Source organism: Salpingoeca rosetta (assembly GCF_000188695.1).
Source record: "Salpingoeca rosetta unplaced genomic scaffold supercont1.22, whole genome shotgun sequence".
NCBI classification, from domain to species: Eukaryota; class Choanoflagellata; order Craspedida; family Salpingoecidae; genus Salpingoeca; species Salpingoeca rosetta.
The window spans coordinates 728,007-748,599 of record NW_004754912.1 but is presented as its reverse complement, the minus strand read 5'-3'; the positions used below and the strand labels follow the sequence as shown (position 1 = coordinate 748,599).

The 20,593-nt window shown below is 55.4% G+C and overlaps 3 protein-coding genes across 3 annotated transcripts; 2 read left to right on the top strand and 1 right to left on the bottom strand.

Annotated features, from left to right (window-relative positions):
- Positions 1-116: 116 nt before the first annotated feature.
- Positions 117-2,421, top strand: PTSG_07411 (uncharacterized protein; the record flags this gene model as incomplete). The annotated part of the gene is made up of 7 exons (XM_004990854.1): positions 117-511; positions 658-770; positions 912-985; positions 1,150-1,305; positions 1,575-1,684; positions 1,863-1,966; positions 2,090-2,421. 7 exons carry the CDS (start codon positions 117-119, stop codon positions 2,392-2,394), a joined length of 1,257 nt encoding a protein of 418 aa, XP_004990911.1. The 3' UTR covers positions 2,395-2,421.
- A 626-nt stretch (positions 2,422-3,047) lies between these two features.
- On the bottom strand, positions 3,048-11,049 carry PTSG_07410 (uncharacterized protein; the record flags this gene model as incomplete). Its single annotated transcript, XM_004990853.1, has 23 exons — positions 3,048-3,714; positions 3,943-4,088; positions 4,346-4,445; positions 4,764-4,969; positions 5,159-5,233; positions 5,358-5,421; positions 5,571-5,623; positions 5,878-5,949; positions 6,282-6,516; positions 6,795-6,932; positions 7,133-7,227; positions 7,459-7,578; positions 7,946-8,263; positions 8,449-8,487; positions 8,642-8,756; positions 9,018-9,075; positions 9,285-9,321; positions 9,708-9,769; positions 9,947-10,008; positions 10,281-10,337; positions 10,476-10,560; positions 10,692-10,784; positions 10,950-11,049. The coding sequence occupies 23 exons, from the start codon at positions 11,047-11,049 to the stop codon at positions 3,048-3,050; spliced, it is 2,997 nt and encodes a 998-aa protein (XP_004990910.1).
- A 687-nt stretch (positions 11,050-11,736) lies between these two features.
- PTSG_07409 (uncharacterized protein) lies at positions 11,737-20,508 on the top strand (the record flags this gene model as incomplete). The annotated part of the gene is made up of 25 exons (XM_004990852.1): positions 11,737-12,041; positions 12,168-12,376; positions 12,617-12,752; positions 13,011-13,109; positions 13,297-13,361; positions 13,612-13,673; positions 13,893-14,002; positions 14,193-14,384; positions 14,649-14,687; positions 14,815-14,902; positions 15,233-15,351; positions 15,653-15,998; positions 16,349-16,490; positions 16,669-16,798; positions 17,045-17,119; positions 17,326-17,473; positions 17,697-17,959; positions 18,237-18,363; positions 18,723-18,853; positions 19,154-19,249; positions 19,430-19,503; positions 19,719-19,764; positions 19,933-20,067; positions 20,292-20,370; positions 20,474-20,508. The coding sequence occupies exons 1-25, from the start codon at positions 11,787-11,789 to the stop codon at positions 20,506-20,508; spliced, it is 3,201 nt and encodes a 1,066-aa protein (XP_004990909.1). The 5' UTR covers positions 11,737-11,786.
- Between the last annotated feature and the right edge of the window lie 85 nt (positions 20,509-20,593).

The following is a 20,593-nucleotide window of genomic DNA, read 5'->3' as shown; positions in this document are numbered from 1 at the left end:
ACAACGCGTGACAGGATCTGCACACACACACATCACACACACACACACACACACACACACACACACACACACAACACCACACCACGCGCGTGTGACACAACAAACCAACCAGCAAGATGCTGCTGCTGTTTTGGCGGACACGAGTGTGCACTGCACGCCCAACGCTTCGCCACCGCTCTCGCCTACTCTCATCAGCAGCACCAACACGTTCCTCCTCGTCACCCTCGTCACCCTTCTCGTCACCCTCCTCATCTGCACCGTCGTCTTATAAGCCCCCGAGGCCGCGCCGCTACCGCGACCTGAGCAAGCCCGTGCACGTGTGGACGGTGCACATCCCCCAGCGAAGCGACACAGGAAGCAGTGGCAGTGATGAGGCGATATGGCAGGCTGTGCTGCGCGCGGCGCCCTGGCTTCGAGACGGCGACGAGCTGAAGCGACGAGCAGCCTCGGGTGGCATCCGAGACGAAGCATCTGGTCACTCTCTCACATGGGCGGACTTGCAACGACCAGCGTGCGTTTCTACATGCGCGTGCGTGCGTGCGTGTGTGTGTGTGTGTGTGCGTGCGTGCGTGTGTGTGTGTGTGTATGTGTGTGTATGTGTATGTGTGTGTGTGTGTGTGTGTTGCGCTTACCCTAGAATGGCGTGCTCGAGTGCAGGCAAGACGGGCCACGGGCAGTACTGGTGGACAACAGCAGGCTTCAAGACAATGTTATTGTAACCTCGACTGATCCAAGCAGCATTGATCTGGACATCATCTACGAAGATGAAGGTGCGCCCCTTGACACCCGTGAGCTTCCTTCTTGTTAGAATGCGCGTCCAACGTGTTGGAGCTGTTCTGTGCACGAGCCGAGCCGCCACCGCGTTGCCACTCACTGAACTTTGCCGTGTTCGTGCCTTGACCACACCTCAGCCATCGTTTGTGTCAACAAGCCCCCTGGCCTCCCCGTCCAACCTCAGGGAGCGGACCAACTGCACAACGTCCTGGTACGTCGACCCCACCACCACCATCGTCATCGCCACACACGCCTGCGCCATCATCTCCAACACCATAATCTGGAGCCATCACAGTGCACAGCACACAACTCAATGCCCAGACACCATACCACACACACTCTGCATCACCCTGCGCCCTGCGCTTCCATTCGCAGGCGGCCCTTCATCACCGGTATCGGCAGAACGACGGTGCACTGGATGTGGTTCCGCGACTCGTGCACCGCCTTGATGTCAACACCAGCGGTGTCCTGGTCGTCGCCCTTGACCGGAAGATTGCCGGGCGCATGGGCGCTCTCCTCCAGTCAAGACAGGTAAGCGCAGTGTGTGTGTGTGTGTTTGTGCGTGTGTGTCTGTTTGTGTGAGTGTGTCTGTGTTTGAGTGTCTGTGTGTGTGTGTGTGTCTGTGTTTGAGTGTCTGTGTGTGTGTGTGTGTCTGTATGTCTGTGTGTGAGTGTCTGTGTGTGTGCGTGTGTCTGTGTGTGATACATGCAGGCGATTGCGAGCGCGTGTGCGTGCTTTGTTTCATGGCACATGCGTCTTCTGCCAACCCACACAGTCCCCACCCTCAACCTCCCCTTCAGGTCATCAAGCAATACTCAGCACTGGTGCATGGTGAGCTGCGTGGTCAAGGCGTCATCACCGCTCCCATCGCCCGCGCACCAAAGGACCCAGAGGGCTCCAGAATACAGAAGTTCGTATGCGTGAGCACATGCGTGCGTGCGTATGTTGCGCGTGCGAGTACATTTTGTGTGTGCATGTGTTGTACACACGCATGGAGATGTTCATGTATGCGCGTGTATATAACTGCGTTGAGTTCACGCGTCTTGCCAATAACTCTGGCTTCACATCACATCCTCCACACACGAAAGGTTCACGGTGTCGCCACACGGCAAGCCGTCAGAAACGGAGTATGAAGGCGTGCACGCCAGCGCTCATTGGAACGCAAGCCTCGTCACATTTCGCCCAAGGACAGGTGTGTGTGTGTGTGTGTGTGTGTGTGCGAACACCATTGCAGGTGCATCATCTCAGTAACACCGTCAATCTCACCTCCCTTGCTCAACACTGACACACACTTGATCACCGCGTTGGTGCATAGGTCGCACGCACCAGATCCGTGTGCACAGCCATCACCTTGGTCACCCGCTGTTGTTTGACGATCGATACCATCTCCACGACCACCAGCAACAAGCCCAACAACAGCAACACGAACAACAACAGCAGCAAAGCGCATGCTCCCAGTTGGACAACGAATTTGCGTCGCACGTTCGCATGCGGCGATGCGCCCTGCACTGCGACAGCATGACATTCACGCATCCCGCAACAGCGGAGACGGTTACGGTGCGTGCGGACTGGCCACGTGACTTTGCCCACGCCGTGGGCGTGTTGAAGTCACAATGCTGACACAGGTTGGAGGGGTGAAGATCGAGCACCTGCGATTGTAGTGACTGCGTTTGTGCTTCACGATAGTGTCAATTTGTATGTGTGTGTGTGTGCGTGTGTGTGTGTGTGTGTGTGTGTGTGTGTTCGTGTGTGTGTGTGTTCGTGTGTGTGTTCGTGTGTGTGTGTGCGTGCGTGCGTGTGTGTGTGTGTGCGTGTGTGTGTGTGTGCGTGCGTGCGTTTGTTTGTGTGTCCTGTTCATTTTGTTCACATGTGGTAATGCGGATGAGGATCTGTGTCTCTCCACCGCTGCCCCCTCTTGTAATGCTCGGACTCAGTCATGTACGCAATGGGAAGATTGTAAATGGTCAGGAGGTGCGCTTGCGCACAATAAAAGAACAGAAATCAACATTCCGCCAGCAATAGGGCTTGTATCACATCACACAAGAAAAGAATGATGTCGGCACAACAATGAGACGAAAGCACAGAACCTGCTGTGAACCCTCTTGATCACGTACACGGACACACAGACAGAGGGGACAGACAGACACACACACACACACACACACACACACACACACACACACACACACACACACACACACACACACACTCAACAACAAAAGACACTGGCACACCCACTCGCACTCTCACTCACACATTCACTCACACAGGCACTATTGGAGCGGCACCATGAGGGTGACGCGCTGCGGACGAGAACGAATCGCCTCAATCACGTGCGCGTGTGTGAGCGAGAGCGCACTGCGTCCATTGATGCCCCAGATGATGTCGCCAGCACGCAAGCCAGCCGTGTCGGCCTGTCCACCAGCATCAACGCGCTCCACGCGCGACGGGTGCTCTCCAGAAACGTTGAGGCCCAACGGAGTGTCATTGAGGGTCACGCGTCGCAAGGTGGAGATGACCACCAGGCGAAGACACGCCCCCTCGTCACGCCCCTTCTGCGCTTCTGACGCAATGAGCGCTCGCGCAGCTGCCAGCGACTGTGTGCGGACGTTTTGTCCGTTGATCTCCCACACCTGGTCGCCAAGCTCGAGGCCTGCCAGCGCGGCTGGTCCGTCCTCATCAACACTCGACACGTGGAGGGGTGACGCCCCCTTCTGCAGGAGCGTGAACCCTGGGAAACCATCGCTCACGCCGGGAGTGCCACGCACGTCCACGCGCCGCAGTGTTGGGCGAACGAGCAGCTTCACCCCCTGCGCACAGCTGCGAAGAATGCTGACGACGTGATCGTGGGGTTTATCGCGCACGTGTGCGCCGTTGATCTCCCATATGTGATCGCCGAGCCGCAGTCCCGCCCGCTCCGCAGCGCCAGCAGGGTCGATGCTGGCGGTCGTGTTATTGGGGCGGGGGGGGGGGTTGTGTGTTTGTGAGCGAGAGAAGGAGTGAGAGGGTGAGTGAGCGAGTGAGAGAGCGACTGAGTGAGTGAGTGAGTGAGTGTGTGTGTGTGGATGCATGTGTGCGCGAGGGTGAACAATAAGCTATTGCAGGCAAACAATGCGATTGTTGCAACTCTCACCACCACACACGAGCCCTTGCTCAATACGATCGCACCTCTTAACATATGTGGGCATGTTCCCCTGCAGCACGAAACCAAACCCGCGGTTCGCGTCCTTCAAGACCGTCACGCGCTTCAGGTACTGCTGAACGGTCAAGTGCACTCGCTTCCCCTGCACCGCACGCAGCAGCTCCAGAATACCCTGCGTCCGGAGTAAAGCGTTGTTGGAGTCGTGAGAGCATCAGCAGATGCTTTGAAGGAGAGAGTTTGGATATCACGGACGCGGGAGTCGCACACACGTGCTTGACGTGCACAAAACGACACACACACACACACACACACATGCGTGACTCGCACAACACTACACACACACACACACACACACACACACACACACACACACACACACACACACACACACACACACACACACACACACACACACACACACACACACACCTCATGGGAGAGGCCTGCGACGGGGATGTGGTTGATGCGAACAATCGCGTCTGTGTCCTGAAGACCCGCGGTGTGAGCGGGGGATTCAGGTCGCACCTCGCTGAAGATGGTGACATGAGGGGGCAGTGAAGTGCAGTGAGGAGGTGGTGTTGGTGGTGATGGTGGTGGTGGTGAGGGATTGATGCGGTTGCACGTGCCGCGAGCGTGAGAATGATGACAGGCCTTGATGTGATGCGGGGAGTGTTGTTGACTGCGTAGCGGAAAGACGAGAGCCGCGTGGGCAGTGTGGCGCACAGCGTCAACCAAACAACACCCAAGCAGTGTCTGCGAACCACTCTCAGAGTCCATCGATGTATTGTCATCACACACACACACACACACACACACACACACACACACACAGGTCTATTACGCTCACCCAATGACGCCGGGCGTGTTGAGGCGGAGGCTGAAGCCGAGGTCTGCGTTGCAAGGGAGCACAACATCCCGCAGCGTGAGCGTGGCTGGATCAACGGCGCACCCGTTGGGCAGGTGGGCCGGGTTGGACGATGAGGATCTGGCGCGGGTACGTGGAGGGGCGTGCTCTCTCGACAGCAGCTTCACCCACTTGCCCTGCGCCTGCCGCTGTTGTGGTGTGTGTATGCACGTGAACGTGTGAACGTGGGTATGTATGGGCAGGCGAATGACGAAAGCAGCTGCATTGGCACATCGGTGGGTGGGACATGGCATGACATGTGTTGATAGGCTGCTGAAAGCAATCGTTTCAATTTAAAGCAACCCTCTCCCCCCTCCCCCTCCGTTCAGTCTGCGCACGTCTTTGGTGTGAAGAACAAAGCTGTGGGATTTGACGCCGAAGAACACGCTCATCGCTGAATCGTCCGTGTCGACCTGCCGCGAGCGCGTAACGTGGGTAAGTGCGCGTACACAAATGCGACGGTGGGGAGCAACAACATGTGGGGTTGTGCCTGTCACATTTCTGCAGCAGGTTGAGCCACATCACGAGTGAACGCACGAAAATATCTTTGAGGAGGAGGGGTTTGTTTCCCGGATTCATCAGCACATATGTCGGTTCCTCCCTGCGTAAGTTCAGTCAGGGGATGGTGGTTGGGGGGGGGGGCGTGGCATGGGGTAAGCATGAACAAAGAGGGTGCGTGTGTGTGGTTGGTTCCCTGCAAGCAATCATGACATCATGTCATCACAACACGTTTGATATTGGAGCACGCACCACGATCCCGGTTGCTTCTCCGTCAGGAGAACAAAGTCGTTGAAGACAATCACCTGAGGAGCACCACACAGACACACACACACACACACAGACACACACACACACACACAGACACACACACACACACACGCGCGCGCGCGCGTGTGGAGTTGTGGTTCAGCGATTCATGTTGTTGGGAACGTTAAGGGTGTCACATGACGAGTCAACAGCAAGTCAGAAGTAGAATTAACACCACGCAAGCCAGCATGCTGAAGGTCCATGCAAGCACCAGCCATCGTGCACAACAACAACAGCGCGCGTGACTCACGGTGACGTTTCGAGGTTTAGATTTTTTGTTTCGAAGTAGAGTTCGTCGCGCAAACTCAACGGGCACCGTCTCCTGCATGGCAGATGGGGTGTTTGTGTGAGTGCGAGTGCGTGTGTGTGTGTGCATGTGTGTGTTTGTGATGCAGATGTTGGCAGGAGTGACGTCTGACGCCACCGCATGCATGACCAGCAACCGCGTGACATTAACTCTCCAAACACACACACACACACACAGACACGCACATCGACACACGCACACACTAAACTACGCGCACACACGCACATCGACACACGCACACACACACACACACACACACACACACACACACACACACACACACACACACACACACACACACAACACAACACAATAACACACACAACAGCACAACAGCGACCCGCCACCTCGTGCACGAAGAATCTGGAGGGCTCCATGAGTTTGAAGGGAAGCGGGGCGCCGTCGGCAGAGACGAGGTGCTCTTCGTAGAACGAAAGCTTTGCGACGGTGCGCATGCGTGTGGACTGCTCGTGTACTTTGTCAATGTTCTGCTGAAGTGTCTTCAGTGTCTCCTTCAGCGTCAGGTGGTCGCCGTGCGATTCAGGCGTGCACTCAATCACATCCATCAACACCTTGGGCAGCCTGCGCAACACATGTATCAAGTGTGTGTGTGTGTTGGTGTAAGTGTGTGAGTGAGTATGAGTGTGAAAAGATGGGTTGGATTGGGGACACAAGGGCATGAAAGGGATGCGAGACCAATTTGCACGTCCACACGCATAGGTACACCCTCACACACATGCATTCACATGAAACCACATGAAACCACATGAATCCACATGCATTCACATGAATCCACATGCATTCACATGCATTCACACACGCACACATACACACACACCCCTCGCAGACACACGACTGACAGGTTCATGGTGCGGATGGGGTGAGTCAGCAGTGCCTCCAGGTTGCAGTCTGGGTTGGTGAGCGACTGCTGATTGAGAAATGCGGCAAAATCTTGTGATGTCGCCTGCAGCCGTTGCAGCTCCGCCCGGGACGCGTCCCTGAGGATGTGGTGGTGGTGGTGGTGGTGGGGATGTGCTCGTGGTTGAGGTAGTGTGCTCGTGGTTGCGTGTTGCGTGTTGCGTCGAGCAAGACAATGGGCCTCGCGCCCGTTTTCGTCAACGGTACAACAAACGCCCCCTCCTGTCCCTCCCCTCCTGAGAACCACTACTGCCAATGCAAACGCCACTGCTGCCTCCACCTGTTGACGGTGTACACCATGAGCTTGGGGTTGATGGCCGACACAAACGCCTTGACCACATCGGCAATGTTGCTGAAGCGGCCAGTGGCCACAACCTGACCGTCAGATGAAGGGGCAGGGTGGTGTGGCAAGGGTAAGGGTGATGATGTGGATGTGTATCTGGGGAGGCGAGCTCATGCATGCAAAAAGTGTATGTTGAAAGCGCCAGGTAACTGTCATGTTTGTCAACACGAACACACACACACACACACATCCATGCACACATCCACACTCCCAAGGCTGCCGCGGAACAACTCACGAAACCAGCACAGCAAGCATCATGCCACCTTTCGCGTTGCAAGGTCGGTGACAGCGTCTTTGCACGGCCCGTACAGTTCCTCAATGTTTGCAAACAGTTTTGAGTGCTGTTCCGATGTCAAATCAATGTTCAGTGGCTCAACAAACACCTGCGAATCATGGTGAGGGTGGGGACGGGGTGAGAGGGCCAGAGTGGATGTGTGTGTGTGTGCGCGCGCGCGTGTGTGTGTGTGTGCGCGTGTGTGCGTGCGTGAGTGGTATGGGCGATTCAGGTTTGACAGAAGCACGTGTCTGATGAAGTGATTGTGTCGACATGCAAGCACAACTTACAACAACAACAACTTACAACAACAACTTACAACAACAACAACAACAACAACAACAACAACAACAACAACAACAACAACAACAACAACAACAACAACAACAACAACAACAACAACAACAACAACAACAACAACAACAACAACAACAACAACAACAACAACAACAACAACAACGCTACCAGCAGCACACCTCGATGCAGAGATGAATGTTCTCTGCGACGTCCTGCAGTGTTCTCAGAAGCAGAGCAATGGCGGCCTGACGCCGCTGTTCCCGCGGAGTGATGTCGTGAAGATCATCCACAAACACCCCATCACCATCGCCATCACTGTCACTATAATCGCCATCGACGTTGTCGTCGTCGTCGTCGTCATCGTGACTCATCATCGCATCCACATCCACGTCGTCACCCAGCGTGCCCGAGAGCCGCATGCGTGTGTGCGCAGCAGCATCACCGCCCTCGCTGCTGTCGCTGATGCTCATGCGTCGAAGCGACGACCGGCGCGGCGGCTGTAGAGATGAACAGATGAACAGATGAACAGATGAACAGATGAACAGATGAACAGATGAACAGATGAACAGATGAGGAGATGAGGAGATGAGGAGATGAGGAGAGCACATACACGTACACACGGACCAAGCGGATGAGTTAGACGGGGTGTATCTGTGTGTGTGTGTGTGTTGAGGCGACTCACGCTGGCGTCGAGGGGCACAATCTCAGACAGGCGAACCTCCTGTGAAATATGGACAATACAAACGAGTTAAAGGCATGGATGTGAATGTGTTCCCATCCGACACAGGCACTGCAGCACAAGGAGGTTCGTTGACGCACACAGACACACAGACACACACAGACACACACACACACACATACACACGAAACGTTACCCTGCGGTTTGTTGCGTTGTGTCCGCGCTCAGTGACAATGGCAACACCGCGCTCGCGATGAATCTGTTCAATAGTCGCCACCTCATACACGGACGCGTCATCCTCCGTCAGCACCCTGGACATGGTGGTGGCGGTGATGGTGGTGGTGATGGTGGTGGTGGTGTCGTCGTTGTGATGTTGATGTTACGATAGGTGGTGGTGGTGGTGGTGGTCACACCGACAGTGGAGGTTGCAAGCGCGTTACTTGTTTGGTGATGAGCAGGTGCACCACACTGCCGCATCACTACACCCTCACGCGCGCGCAACAGCACAGCCCCTTCACGCAAATACACCGCTTGTCTCAACAACACATGTCGTTGGTGCATGAGTGCCGGACCTGCATGCCTGCCCTGGTCGCCAGCTGGCATTGCTCGCCGTGGACAGGGTCGTTGACGCTGTCGACGCGAGAACGTGTATGGAGTGCCAGTTGTGTTGTTTTGTGTTGTTGCGTGTGGCGTGAGCGTGTGGTCAACAAAGCCGAATATGTGTGAATGTCGACGATAATGTAACACAACGTGACTTCGTCAGCTTCCATCCACACACACACATACACACACACGCACACACACACGCACACACACATACACACGCACACGCTGCTTACAGTGTCGTGAGGCGGCAACTTCGCTGTGCATTCGCAGCTGGAGTTGGTGGCGTTGGAAACAGTGGTGATGATGGTAACAGTGGTGGTGATGATGATGATGATGATGATGATGATGATGATGATGATGATGATGATGATGATGATGATGATGATGATGATGATGATGTGATGATGATGATGATGATGATGATGGTGATGATGATGATGATGATGATGATGATGATGATGATGATGATGATGATGATGACAGAACCCGAAGTTGATGTCGTGGAATGGAAACCACAGCATACGTGCCGAAAACCTAACATCACGCACACAACTTCACAGGCATTGATGAACACACACACACACACACACACACACACACACACACACACACACACACACACACACACACACACGTGTGTTCAGGCGAGTGCGCACCTTCGTGTGACCGAGGATGGCCTCTTCACGGGGGAGCAGCGAATACCAGCCGGCACGCGGTGCTGTACACATATGGTGATGGTGATGGTGTTTGGGAGGGAGCGGGGATGTGTGCGCGTGTGCGTGTGAGGGAACAAGAGGCCTGGTTTGGCGAATGAAACCATGAGCAGTGAAGATAACCATGCAACACCACACAACACCTCGCAGCGTGTGTTCAGTGAATGGGCGCAGAAACTGACATTGCATCACGTCCTCCAGAGCAAAGGAGAGCCCGCCGCTGTAGTGATCACCGCTGTTGCTCCTGCAGTGGACGGTGGTGGTTGTGATGGTGATGGTGGTGGTGATGGTGATGGTGGTGGTGTCAAAGCAACCGTTGAAGCATCCGCACACACGACGGCCACTGCAACAACACACACACACACACACACACACACACACACACACACACGCACACACACACGCACGCGCACACATCCAGACACACACACACACACACGCACGCACGCACACATGCACACGCACACACGCACGCACACACGCACGCACACACACATACACACACACAATGTTTACCTGGTCCAGACGGCGAGGTGAAGCCGGGTGCCATGGGGCATGTCCAGCGGGATGAAGCTGATGGCAGCAGTGGTCGTGTTGATGGTGACGGTGATGGTGATGGGACAGTGAGGAAGGGAACAGCGTGGCAAGAGGGAAGCAAGGACGCACTCTCAAACCGCTACAGCGCATATACAGCCCACACACGCAACTCACAACTTGAACGTCTGGTTCCATGCTGGAGAATGTGTCTTGGTGATGAGCTGCGTCTTTCGCTGGTTCTCGCCATCGCTCGATGGGTCTGGACAGCGGAAGCAAGTATTGATAGTGAGTGGTAAGCAACGTCAAATAGAAGCGCTTGTACCACACACACCACACACACACACACACACACACAAACACACACACACACACAAACACACACACACACACCTGGGTCGAGGAAGACGTTTGCGTATGAGGTTGGAGGTCCGAGACGAGGTGCTGCGTCATCTTCCACACTGCCCTGCAATCGAGCCTCCCGCACTGGCAACAACGAGGCAGGGCAGATGTGGTCGATGGTGAGCTCGTGCCGGCGGCGTGGAAGCAAGTCAACAAACAGCAGCGGGGCGAATTGCGTGCACGATGTGAAAAAGGATCAGAGGCAAGCAAGGCGCAAAACAGGCTGAGCGGTGGCGACGCGCATCTCACCGGATACGATGAGGATGCCGTCTGCGTTGACAAAGACGATGCTGAGCTTGATGCGCTTCATCACACCGGCACGGCTCGACGCACGCTCCATGCGCAGCATCCTGCGAGAAGTCGGTGGTGGACGGAAAGCGGGAGCAAACGAGTGCGCACGGTGTCAAGGACGCGCGGCATGGACCAGCAAAGGATGGCTTGAAACAGCAACCCACAAGTTGGAGGATACGCAGAGCAATCAATCAAAACGCAAAAATGGCGCCAGAGCGTGCCGCTTACCTTCTGGCGTTGAATGGCGACGGGCTGCGTGCAGTGCGGGCAGTTGTCAACAGGTCAAACAAGCAAGATGGCCATGAGAGTGAGGCTCTGTTTGGGTTGTGACATGATCAGGCGCAAAACAAAACACCAAAATGCCACCCCCTTGCACGCCAGCACTTTCCATCCAAGCCACGCACCACATTATCAGTCAGTTGAGTGCTCGCTGCGTGCTTGATGGATGTGGCACTCTCAACTTGCTTTCAAATCAAAGTTCCCTCACCCAAACAGGCACACGCATCCACACACCCGAGTTACTCGTTTTGTCACACGACAAACAAGCCAAACAGAGCGAGCGAGCGAGCCAGCGTCGATCAATGGCGACGACAGCGACGAGGGTGGTGAGTGATGTGCGACGAGACAACTTGCACTGCACGGTGGCACAAGTGCCTGTTTTCCCCTTCTCTTCTTGCTTGTTTGCTTGCTTGAGTCGCGTTTGTTTGCGTTTTGGGAAATTAGCGAAAGATCTTTCGCTCAATCAGCGGTGGCGTATTCCACTGCACTTTGTGGTGTTTGTTTACAGTAGCGGATATGGATGTGGTGTGTGAGGTGGAGCGGGCTGTGCTGCTGCGGCGGTTAGGCCATGTTGCTGCACGCAGGGATGTGTGGCCGTTTGCAGTGATGCACGTTGCTGTGTTGGCGACGTGTGCGCACTTTGTGGTTGCAGACCACATCACGTGGCACCTCTTGTTGCTGGCAGCAGCGGCATCTGCGGCACTGCACGTCGTGGCCTTTCTCTCGTCCACGTGGTCCGTCAAAGCCAAGGCCTTCTTCCAATTTCGAAAGGTGCGGTCAGTTGTGTGTGTGTGTGTGTGTATGTGTGTGTGTGTGTGAGGCACTGTTGGTGACTGCGCTCGTCCCTCAGTTTGTGATTCACTGATACGCTCATCTTGCTGTGGGGTGCGACGTCAGGTGAACACGCTGGACCAGGCGACACACGTGCTGGCGCACCCCACAGACGCGACATTGAAGGCCGAGATTTGCGACATTGTGAAAGGTGAAGGGCCAGCGCGTATCGTGTTCCAGCGGCTGCCGTACACCGTTCTTGTTGATGCAGCCACTGGAGCAGTCACCTGTGACATTCTCCAGTACCCCGTTAACGAGCAGCTCACCACATACAGGTGCGTGCGTGTGTGTGTGTGCGAGTGTGTGTGTGCGTGTGCATGCATGTGTGTGTGTGTGTGTGTGTGTGTGTGTGTGTGTGTGTGTGTGTGTGTGTGTGTGTGTGTGTGTGTGTGTGTGTGCGTGTGCGTGTGTGTGAGTGCACGGGATGCGGACTAATCTTGGCATCTTGAGCTGCGACGAGCTCACGCCGCCTTCAACCTCTTTTCATTATTACGTGCGTGTGTGTGTGCTTGCAGCGAAAGCACCGGCCTGAGTAGTGCCAAGGTGCAGGAGCTGACGGCACAGTTTGGGACCAACGACATTACCATCGACCCGGCTTCCTTCTGGGACTTGTACATTCAACAAATTACAGCGCCCATTTTCGTGTTCCAGGTACGAGTGACGGGTGATGTGAGGCGCCTGTGCAGCACGACTGCGTATCTGCTTCAAGCACCCGCCCTCCTGTTGTTGCTTTGTGCACGCTGCTGATACGATCCACATGTGCATGTACGTACGTGTTGTGTATGTGATTTGTGAATGCGGTTTGTGTGTGTGTGTGTGTGTGTGTGTGTGCGTGTGTGTGTGTGTGTGCGTGTGTGTGTGTGCGTGTGTGCACGCGCGTGTGCGTGTGCGTATGTTGGTTGTGTTCAGGTGTTCTGCATGATTCTGTACATGTTGGATGACTACTGGTACTTCAGTCTCGTCACGCTCGCCATGCTCCTCTTCATCGAGCGCATCACCACGCAGCAGGTCCGCTCCTCTGTATGTGCATGTGTGCATGTGTGCGTGCGTGTGTGCGCGTGCATGTGTGCATGTGTGCGTGTGTGCGCTTGCATGTGTTCGTGCATGTGAAACATGACGGTACGCCTGTGACCAACATTGCGGATTTCGTTGACATGGCACTGTGTGTATGCGTGATGGTGTGGTCACATGACAGCGCCTGAAGAACTTGAATGAGCTGCAAGGCATGCGCCCAAAGCCCTATGAGCTCCGCGTGTTCAGGTGAGCGGACGCCAGCTGCTGTGACGTCGCATTGTGCAGTTCAACAGCGACTGTTGTCGTTAGTTTTGTTGCTCTCGAAGTGCGTTGAAGTGGGCTCAGTATCACTTCGTCACGTCGCCGTTTCACGCTCGAACACACGCTGCAATGCTAATTTACTCACCATCCATCCTTCCTTCCTTCCAACCATCCATCACATCATCACATCATCACATCATCACATCATCACATCATCACATCATCGCATGACCAGGGATCGCAAGTGGGAGTGGCGCTCCACGGCCTCGCTCGTGCCGGGAGACCTGATTGCACTTCGTACGTGTTGATCTGGCGTTGTGGTGGTGCTTTGATGTTATGTGTAGTGTGACGTGGCGTGCTGCATGCGTTTGTAAGTACGTGGTTGCGTGCAATGCTTGTATCTGTGCATGTGAGATGGCATTGTGTCCATTGTCTGCTTGTTGCTACATCCCACGCGGTGTGCCGATGATAACCCTTCCTCGCCACTCAACAATCACTCGCACGTCTACATCACAGCCCGCACAAAGCATGCCATGCACAAGGTGCCGGCGGACGTCGTGGTGCTTGCAGGCACGTGCGTTGTCAACGAGGCACTGCTCACCGGTGAAGCTGTGCCACTGCGCAAGGTGCGTAAAACTTGCATATTGCAAAAGAAATAGGGGTGACTCACCCGCGCACAAACCTCGCAAGCGCTGCCAAGACGCTGTGTGCTTGCAAGCAAACGCATACTTGCCGCGTGCGACGTATTGTCAAGTGCAGCGTTCGTGCATGCCAACGTTCGCTCACCTTGCTGCACTCTTTGTGTCACGATTGCAGGAGGGCGTGGACAAACTGCTTGCGGACCGCGGGTCCAGTCGCCTGTCCGCTATTCCGGACGCCAAGCGCTACTACGTGTTTGCTGGCACAACGGTCCTGCAGACCACAGGCGCCCCGAAGGAGCGAGCTGTGAAACCGCGTGACACCAGCTGCCTCTGTGTCGTCGTTCGGACTGGCTTTGCCACGCAGGAGGTGCGTACGGTGTGTCTGTGTGGGGGGGGGCGAGTGTGTGGGTGGATGATGGGTGCGGGGAGGTGTGTGTGTGTGTGTGTGTGTGTGTGTGTGTGTGTGTGTGAGGATGATGGGTGTGTGTATAGGTGTGTGTGTATGTGTGTGGTGATGGGTTGTGAAAGTGTGCCAGTTGTGTTCTGACATGTGAACAACCTGACACAAACAACATCACTGCCGCTGCTGTTGATGATGCTGTTACTGTTTCTGTTTCTGTTGCTGTTCCAGGGCACGCTCGTGCGCACCTTCCTTGCGAGTCGTGAGCAGGTGAGTTGGTGCCATCAGAAGTGTCGCTCGATGTTACTGCTGTTCTGCTGTTGCTGCTGCTTGTGTTGCTGTTGTTGCTGAAAGGGTGCACCTCCTTCCCGTGCGTGTATGTGCGCGTTGCTTGCAGGCATCTGCCAACACATGGGAGAGCCTCGCCATCATCTCGTTCCTTCTCGTCTTTGCCCTCGCAGCAGCTGGCTACGTCTTCAACCACGGTGCGCGCATGATGATATTGTGTGTGTGTGTGTGTGTGTGTGTGTGTGATGTGTAGGAAGGGATGTGAATACATGCGTCCGTGACCCCAGCTTTCTTTGTGCTCTTGTGTCTGTCTGTTCATTGTGCCGGGTTTGTGTTACAGCTGTCGTGTGCTGTATGCAGCAGGCATCATGCAGTGCCCTTGCTTCTTTCTTCTGCCGTGCTCTCACTCACATCATACTCTCGCGTACACACACACACACACACAATCTCACGTGTTTCATCTTCGACTGGTGGTGTTGTTGTTGTTGTTGTTGTTGTTGTTGTTGTTGTTGTTGGTACTGGTGCAGGGCTTGCGACGAAGCGGCCGCTGCACACGCTCATCATCGAGTGTTTGCTCATCATCACATCTGTCATTCCACCGGAACTTCCGCTCCAGCTCTCCCTCGCCATCACAAACGCCCTCAAGGTCAGCAGCGTGCGATTGCATGTGCGCGATTGCATCTGCGTGGGTGTAAACGAGTGGGTGTGCACGGGTGGTCGAAGGTGAACGTGTGCTGTGCGGCTGACGTGGGGCAACACGGGAATGGCGTACTTTCTCGTTTGATCGCTAGTGCAACACGCGCATCCACTTGACACACACACCAGCTGCTCCACACACCAGCTGCACACCTGATTCAGCCACGACCCATGTCCCTGCATGTTTCTCGCCCTCACAACACCTCACGCCCTCACAACAACAACAACACCACCACCACCACCACCGTCAGGCGATGAATGCCAAGTCGATTGCCATCACATGCACAGAGCCGTTTCGCATCCCCATGGCAGGGCGTGCCAGCGTGGTCTGTCTTGATAAGACCGGCACGCTCACGGAGGACAAGGTCAACCTGCAGGGCCTCGTGGTGCCGTGCGACAGCAACATCAGCACTGGTGGCGATGGCAGTCATCGTGATGGTGATGATGATGACGACGAGGATGATGATGACAATGATGATTACGGTGACGAGGGTGCTGGTGGCGGCGCATTGGACTTTAAGCTGTTGCACCCTGTTGACATTCGCATGTCATCCGATCGCAGAGCCGAAATCTTCCTCGCAGCGTGCACAGACGTCGGTGCGTGGCAGTTGGGAGGACCTTGAGCCTGAGCTGACTTTGGGTTGGGGGAGCGGGGTGTCTTTGTGCTGTGTCTGCTGTGTCGTTGTTCGTGGAAGTGCGTCGTGGTTGAGATGATGGTTGCGTGTTGTCATTGACTCGTGGTCGGCGTTAGTGTGCTTGCTTGCACGGCACTGCCACTGCATCAAGTGCGATGTACTGCATGGTCACACTCACCCACACTCACTCACTCACCCACACTCACACACTCACTCACACACACACACACACTCACTCACTCACTCATTCACTCACTCACTCACTCACTCACACACACACACACACTCACTCACACACACACACACACGCAGTTGAGGTTGAGAAAGAGCTGGTTGGTGATCCGCTTGAGCTTGCGGTGCTGACGAGTCTTGGGTGGAGCTGTGTCCGCGACACCGTCGCCCGCCCCTCTGCAAACCTCTCTGCACGCAAGATCCACACCTTCCCCTTCAGCAGGTGCGGTGTTGCGCGTTGCATGTGTGTGTGTGTGTGCGTGTGTGTGTGTATCTGTGTCTGTCTCGCTTTCACATGCGCCCTCTCCCCTGTCACTCCCACCCTCTTACATGTGCTCACTCACTCGCTCGCGCACGCTCACTCGCCCTCGCTCTCCCTATCACCTTCGCCACCACCGCAGCGAGCTGAAGCGCATGTCTGTGGTGTGCACGACTGCGAGCGCGGGCGTGAAAGGCGTCTTTCTGGTGTGCAAGGGCGCAGCGGAGGTGATCAGACCGCGCCTCACCACCGTCCCCAGCGGCTTTGATGAGGTGCGCTATGGGTCGAGCGAGAAGGGAAGAGAGGGGTGGCGGTGTGGTCCATGTGAGCGCACGTGTGTGCAGCAGTTTTGCGCTGCTGCTGCTGTGAGATTGCGACTATGTTGGCTGCAAAGTAGAGGTTGGTGCTTCGTTGAGCATGTTAGCCACACGCTCACTTTAGATCGCTGCTTTTGTTTTGGTGGTTTGGGGCTTTGTTTTGGTGGTTTATTTTGTGGTGTTGCTGTGGTGCCGTTGCAGATGCACAAGCACTATGCACGCGAGGGCAAGCGTGTGCTCGCTCTCGCGTACAAATCTCTGCCTGCTGATATGAAGGTTTGCACTCTGGTGGGAGGGGAGGGGAAAGTGTTGTGGAAGGTATTGCTGTTGATGTTCAGGGTGGTGTATTGTGGAAGTCTCTTGATTGAAGCCGTTGATCTTGCCGCTGCCATAACTAACTCACACACACACACACACCCATCACGCACATCACACCACCCATCACGCATCACGCGTTACGCATTGCGCATCACGTGTCACAGCATAAGGTGCAGCGGCTGAGTCGCGAGGAGGCGGAGAAGGACCTGACGTTTGTTGGATTCATTGTGCTCGGCTCCCCGCTCAAGTCGGACACGCGCAAAGTCATGCGCCAGCTCCTGCGCTCCTCGCACCACCTCGTCATGATCACAGGTGTGCACATGCGTGCGTGTGTGTGTGTGTCTGTGTGTGTGTGTGTCTGTGCGAGGTTCCCAAGACTTCTCACATGGCAATGAGTGGTTCATCTTTCTTGCTCACTTGCCCACTCACCCACCCACTCACCCGCCCACTCACCCACTCACCCACCCACTCACCCACCCACTTGCCCACTCACCCACTCGCACACTGCGTGTCAACACCACTGCGCCGTCAACAGGTGACAGCCCGCTGACGGCGTGCTACGTGGCGCGGCGCGTGCGGATTGCATCACGTCCGCTCCGTGTCATCGATCATGACGCAACCAGCCGACACTTTGTGCACTACCTTGCCGACGACGACGCGAACGCCGGCACCCTGGACGCACTCACCCCGGAGCAGCTGTCCACACTGTTTCAGAACAACGACCTGTGTGTGACGGGCGCTGTTGTGGAGGCGGCGGCAGCAGAACATTCTCTCCCCGACGTCGCACGCTATGCAAAGGTGCGCTGAACAGGCGAGATGGAGATGTGTGGTGTGTGTGTGTGTGTGTGCGTGTGTGTGTGTGTGTGTGTGTGTGTGTGTGTGTGTGTGTGTGTGTGTGTGTGTGTGTGTGTGTGTGTGTGTGTGTGGCATGTGTCTTTGTTTTGAAGTGCGCGATTGTGCGGCTGACTGACACTGCCCATGCTTACCTGTCACTGGTGTCATCTGTCACTGGTTTGACGCGTCCACCACACATCTCACACCCCCACTCACGTTACCTCTCTCCCTTTTGTAACAGGTGTTTGCACGCACGAGCCCCAAGGACAAGTCGCGCATTGTGCGCGCGTATCAGCACCTCGGCCTGTCCGCCGTCATGTGCGGTGATGGCACCAACGACGTGGGCGCGCTCAAGGTCGCAGATGCAGGTCGGTTTGCTGGATGAGGGGGAAGGGGTGTGCTCGTTGGTGAATTAGTGTGTGAGTGTGTGTGTGTGTGTGAGAGAGAGAGAGAGAGTGTGTGTGTGTGTGTGTGAGTGTGTGTGTGTGCCTCCATCCCTCCGTGTCTGTGCCTGTATGTGTCTATGCCTGTATGTGTCTGTGTGTGAGTTGTGTTGATGTGAGTCGCCATCCATGTCCCTGTGTATGTGTATGTGTGTGCACGTCTTGTGTCAGTATGTCTTCAAGTAGTCATCGACCCCTTTCCACTGCGCGGCTAAGCAGCAACGCATCACCACACTCATCCACACGTTCAACACCACCACCACCGCCGCCACCGGTGCTTGCAGGCATTGCGCTGGTCTCTGGCGGGCGGCCGCCCAGGAAAGCGAAGAAAAAGTCGAAAAAGGCGCAGGAGGCGCTGTCCATGCGCGAGAAAGCACTCCTTGACTTTCAGCGAGAGCTTGAGACCATGAACCTGGTGAGACTGTCATCGTGGCTGGCGGGGACGTGGGTGATGCGAGTGGTGATGGTGGTGGTGGTGCGAGTGGTGGTAGTGGTGGTGGTGGTGGTGGTGGGGAATCGCATGCCACTGTTGTTTGCTGATTGATGTTTGTTGTTATGTGTTGTGTGTTGTGTGTGATTTGTTGTTTGTTGTTGCCGTTGTCGTTGGTGATGAAGTTGCCGCAACGGCAGGCACTCTTCTCTCATCATCCTCATTCTCTTCCGTGACACCACACATCACTTTCCCCCTCTCCCGTCCTCTTCTGTCTGCCACCAGGAGGACAGTTTGCCGAAGCTTGGGGACGCCTCGATTGCCGCCGCGTTCACGTCCAAGATTTCGTCATGCAGCTGTGTCACGCATCTCATTCGCCAGGTGCTTGCGCTGACGGTGGTGTCAGTGGAGCTGTCTGCGGCCATGCAGCGAGAGAAGGAGAGGGACTTGCACACCCTTCATGGTCCACACTGACATTGTCTTGTACATCCACGTGCACGCATGATCATGCTGTTTTGTTGCTTCCGCTGGTGTATGCTGCTGCTGCTGCTGCTGCTGTAGGGCCGGGCAACGCTCGTTGTCTCGAATCAGATGATCCAGATTCTTGCCCTCAACTGTCTCATCAACTCATTCTGGTGTGTGCGTGCGTGCGTGCATGTGAGCGTGTGCATTCTTGTGTTTGTGTGCGAATTGTGGTTGTGCGTGTGGTTGTGCGTTCTTGTGTTTGTGCGTGTGTTTGTGCGTGTGCTTGTGCGTTTGCGTTTGCGTTTGCGTTTGCGTGTTTGCTCGAGCTTGATGGCGTGCGTGTCGGCTCACCAATTCTCGCCTCCGTTGACCATTGGTTGCACAGTTTGAGTGTGCTCTACTTGGAAGGCATCAAACTAAGCGACACGCAGGTGAGAACATGGGCTCATGTGTGCTTGTGTGTGTGTGTGTGTGCTTGTGTGTGTGCGTGCTTGTGTGTGACTGTTGAACATGGAAACATGTTGCGCCTCTGTGTTGAATACATATGACATCCCACTCATCGATCGCCACAACCACCACCACCCTGCAACCACCGCCAGATGACGCTGAGCGGGCTGGCGATTGCAATGTCGATGTACTTCGTGTCAGCGTCGCGGCCACAGAAGAAGCTCTCGCCCCAGCGCCCGCGCGCATCAAGCGTCACAGCATACATGTTCGGCTCCGTTCTCCTCCAGGTGACACACGTGGGGGAGCGAGGGTGTGTGTGTGTGGGGGGGGGGGGTTGTTGGTACTCACTTGCGCATGTACTCACATCACAGCAACAGAGGACAGGCAGGCGAACGCCCACCTCCACACACACACACACACACACACATACATGCACACACACACACACACACACACACACATACATGCACACACACTCACCATCACTCACGTCAATACACACGCGCTGCAGTTTGCGTTCCATGTGTACATGCTGCTCTCCGCCATCCGCACAGCTCAGGCCGTGGAGGGGCGCATCCACTTCGATCCAGGTGTACTTGTTTGTGGTGACAGAAACGATGAGGAAGGGGAGTGCATGTTGTGGTGTGGTGGTGAAGGGTGGAGGGGTGTTGATGTGCAATGGGATGGTTGCAGCGTTTCTTCCACCTCCTCGTCGCACGCTCCTCTGAGCTCACGTGCTTTTATGTGTGTGTGTGTGTGTGTGTGTGTGTGTGTGTGTGTGTGTGTGTGTGTGTGTGTGTGTGTGTGTGTGTG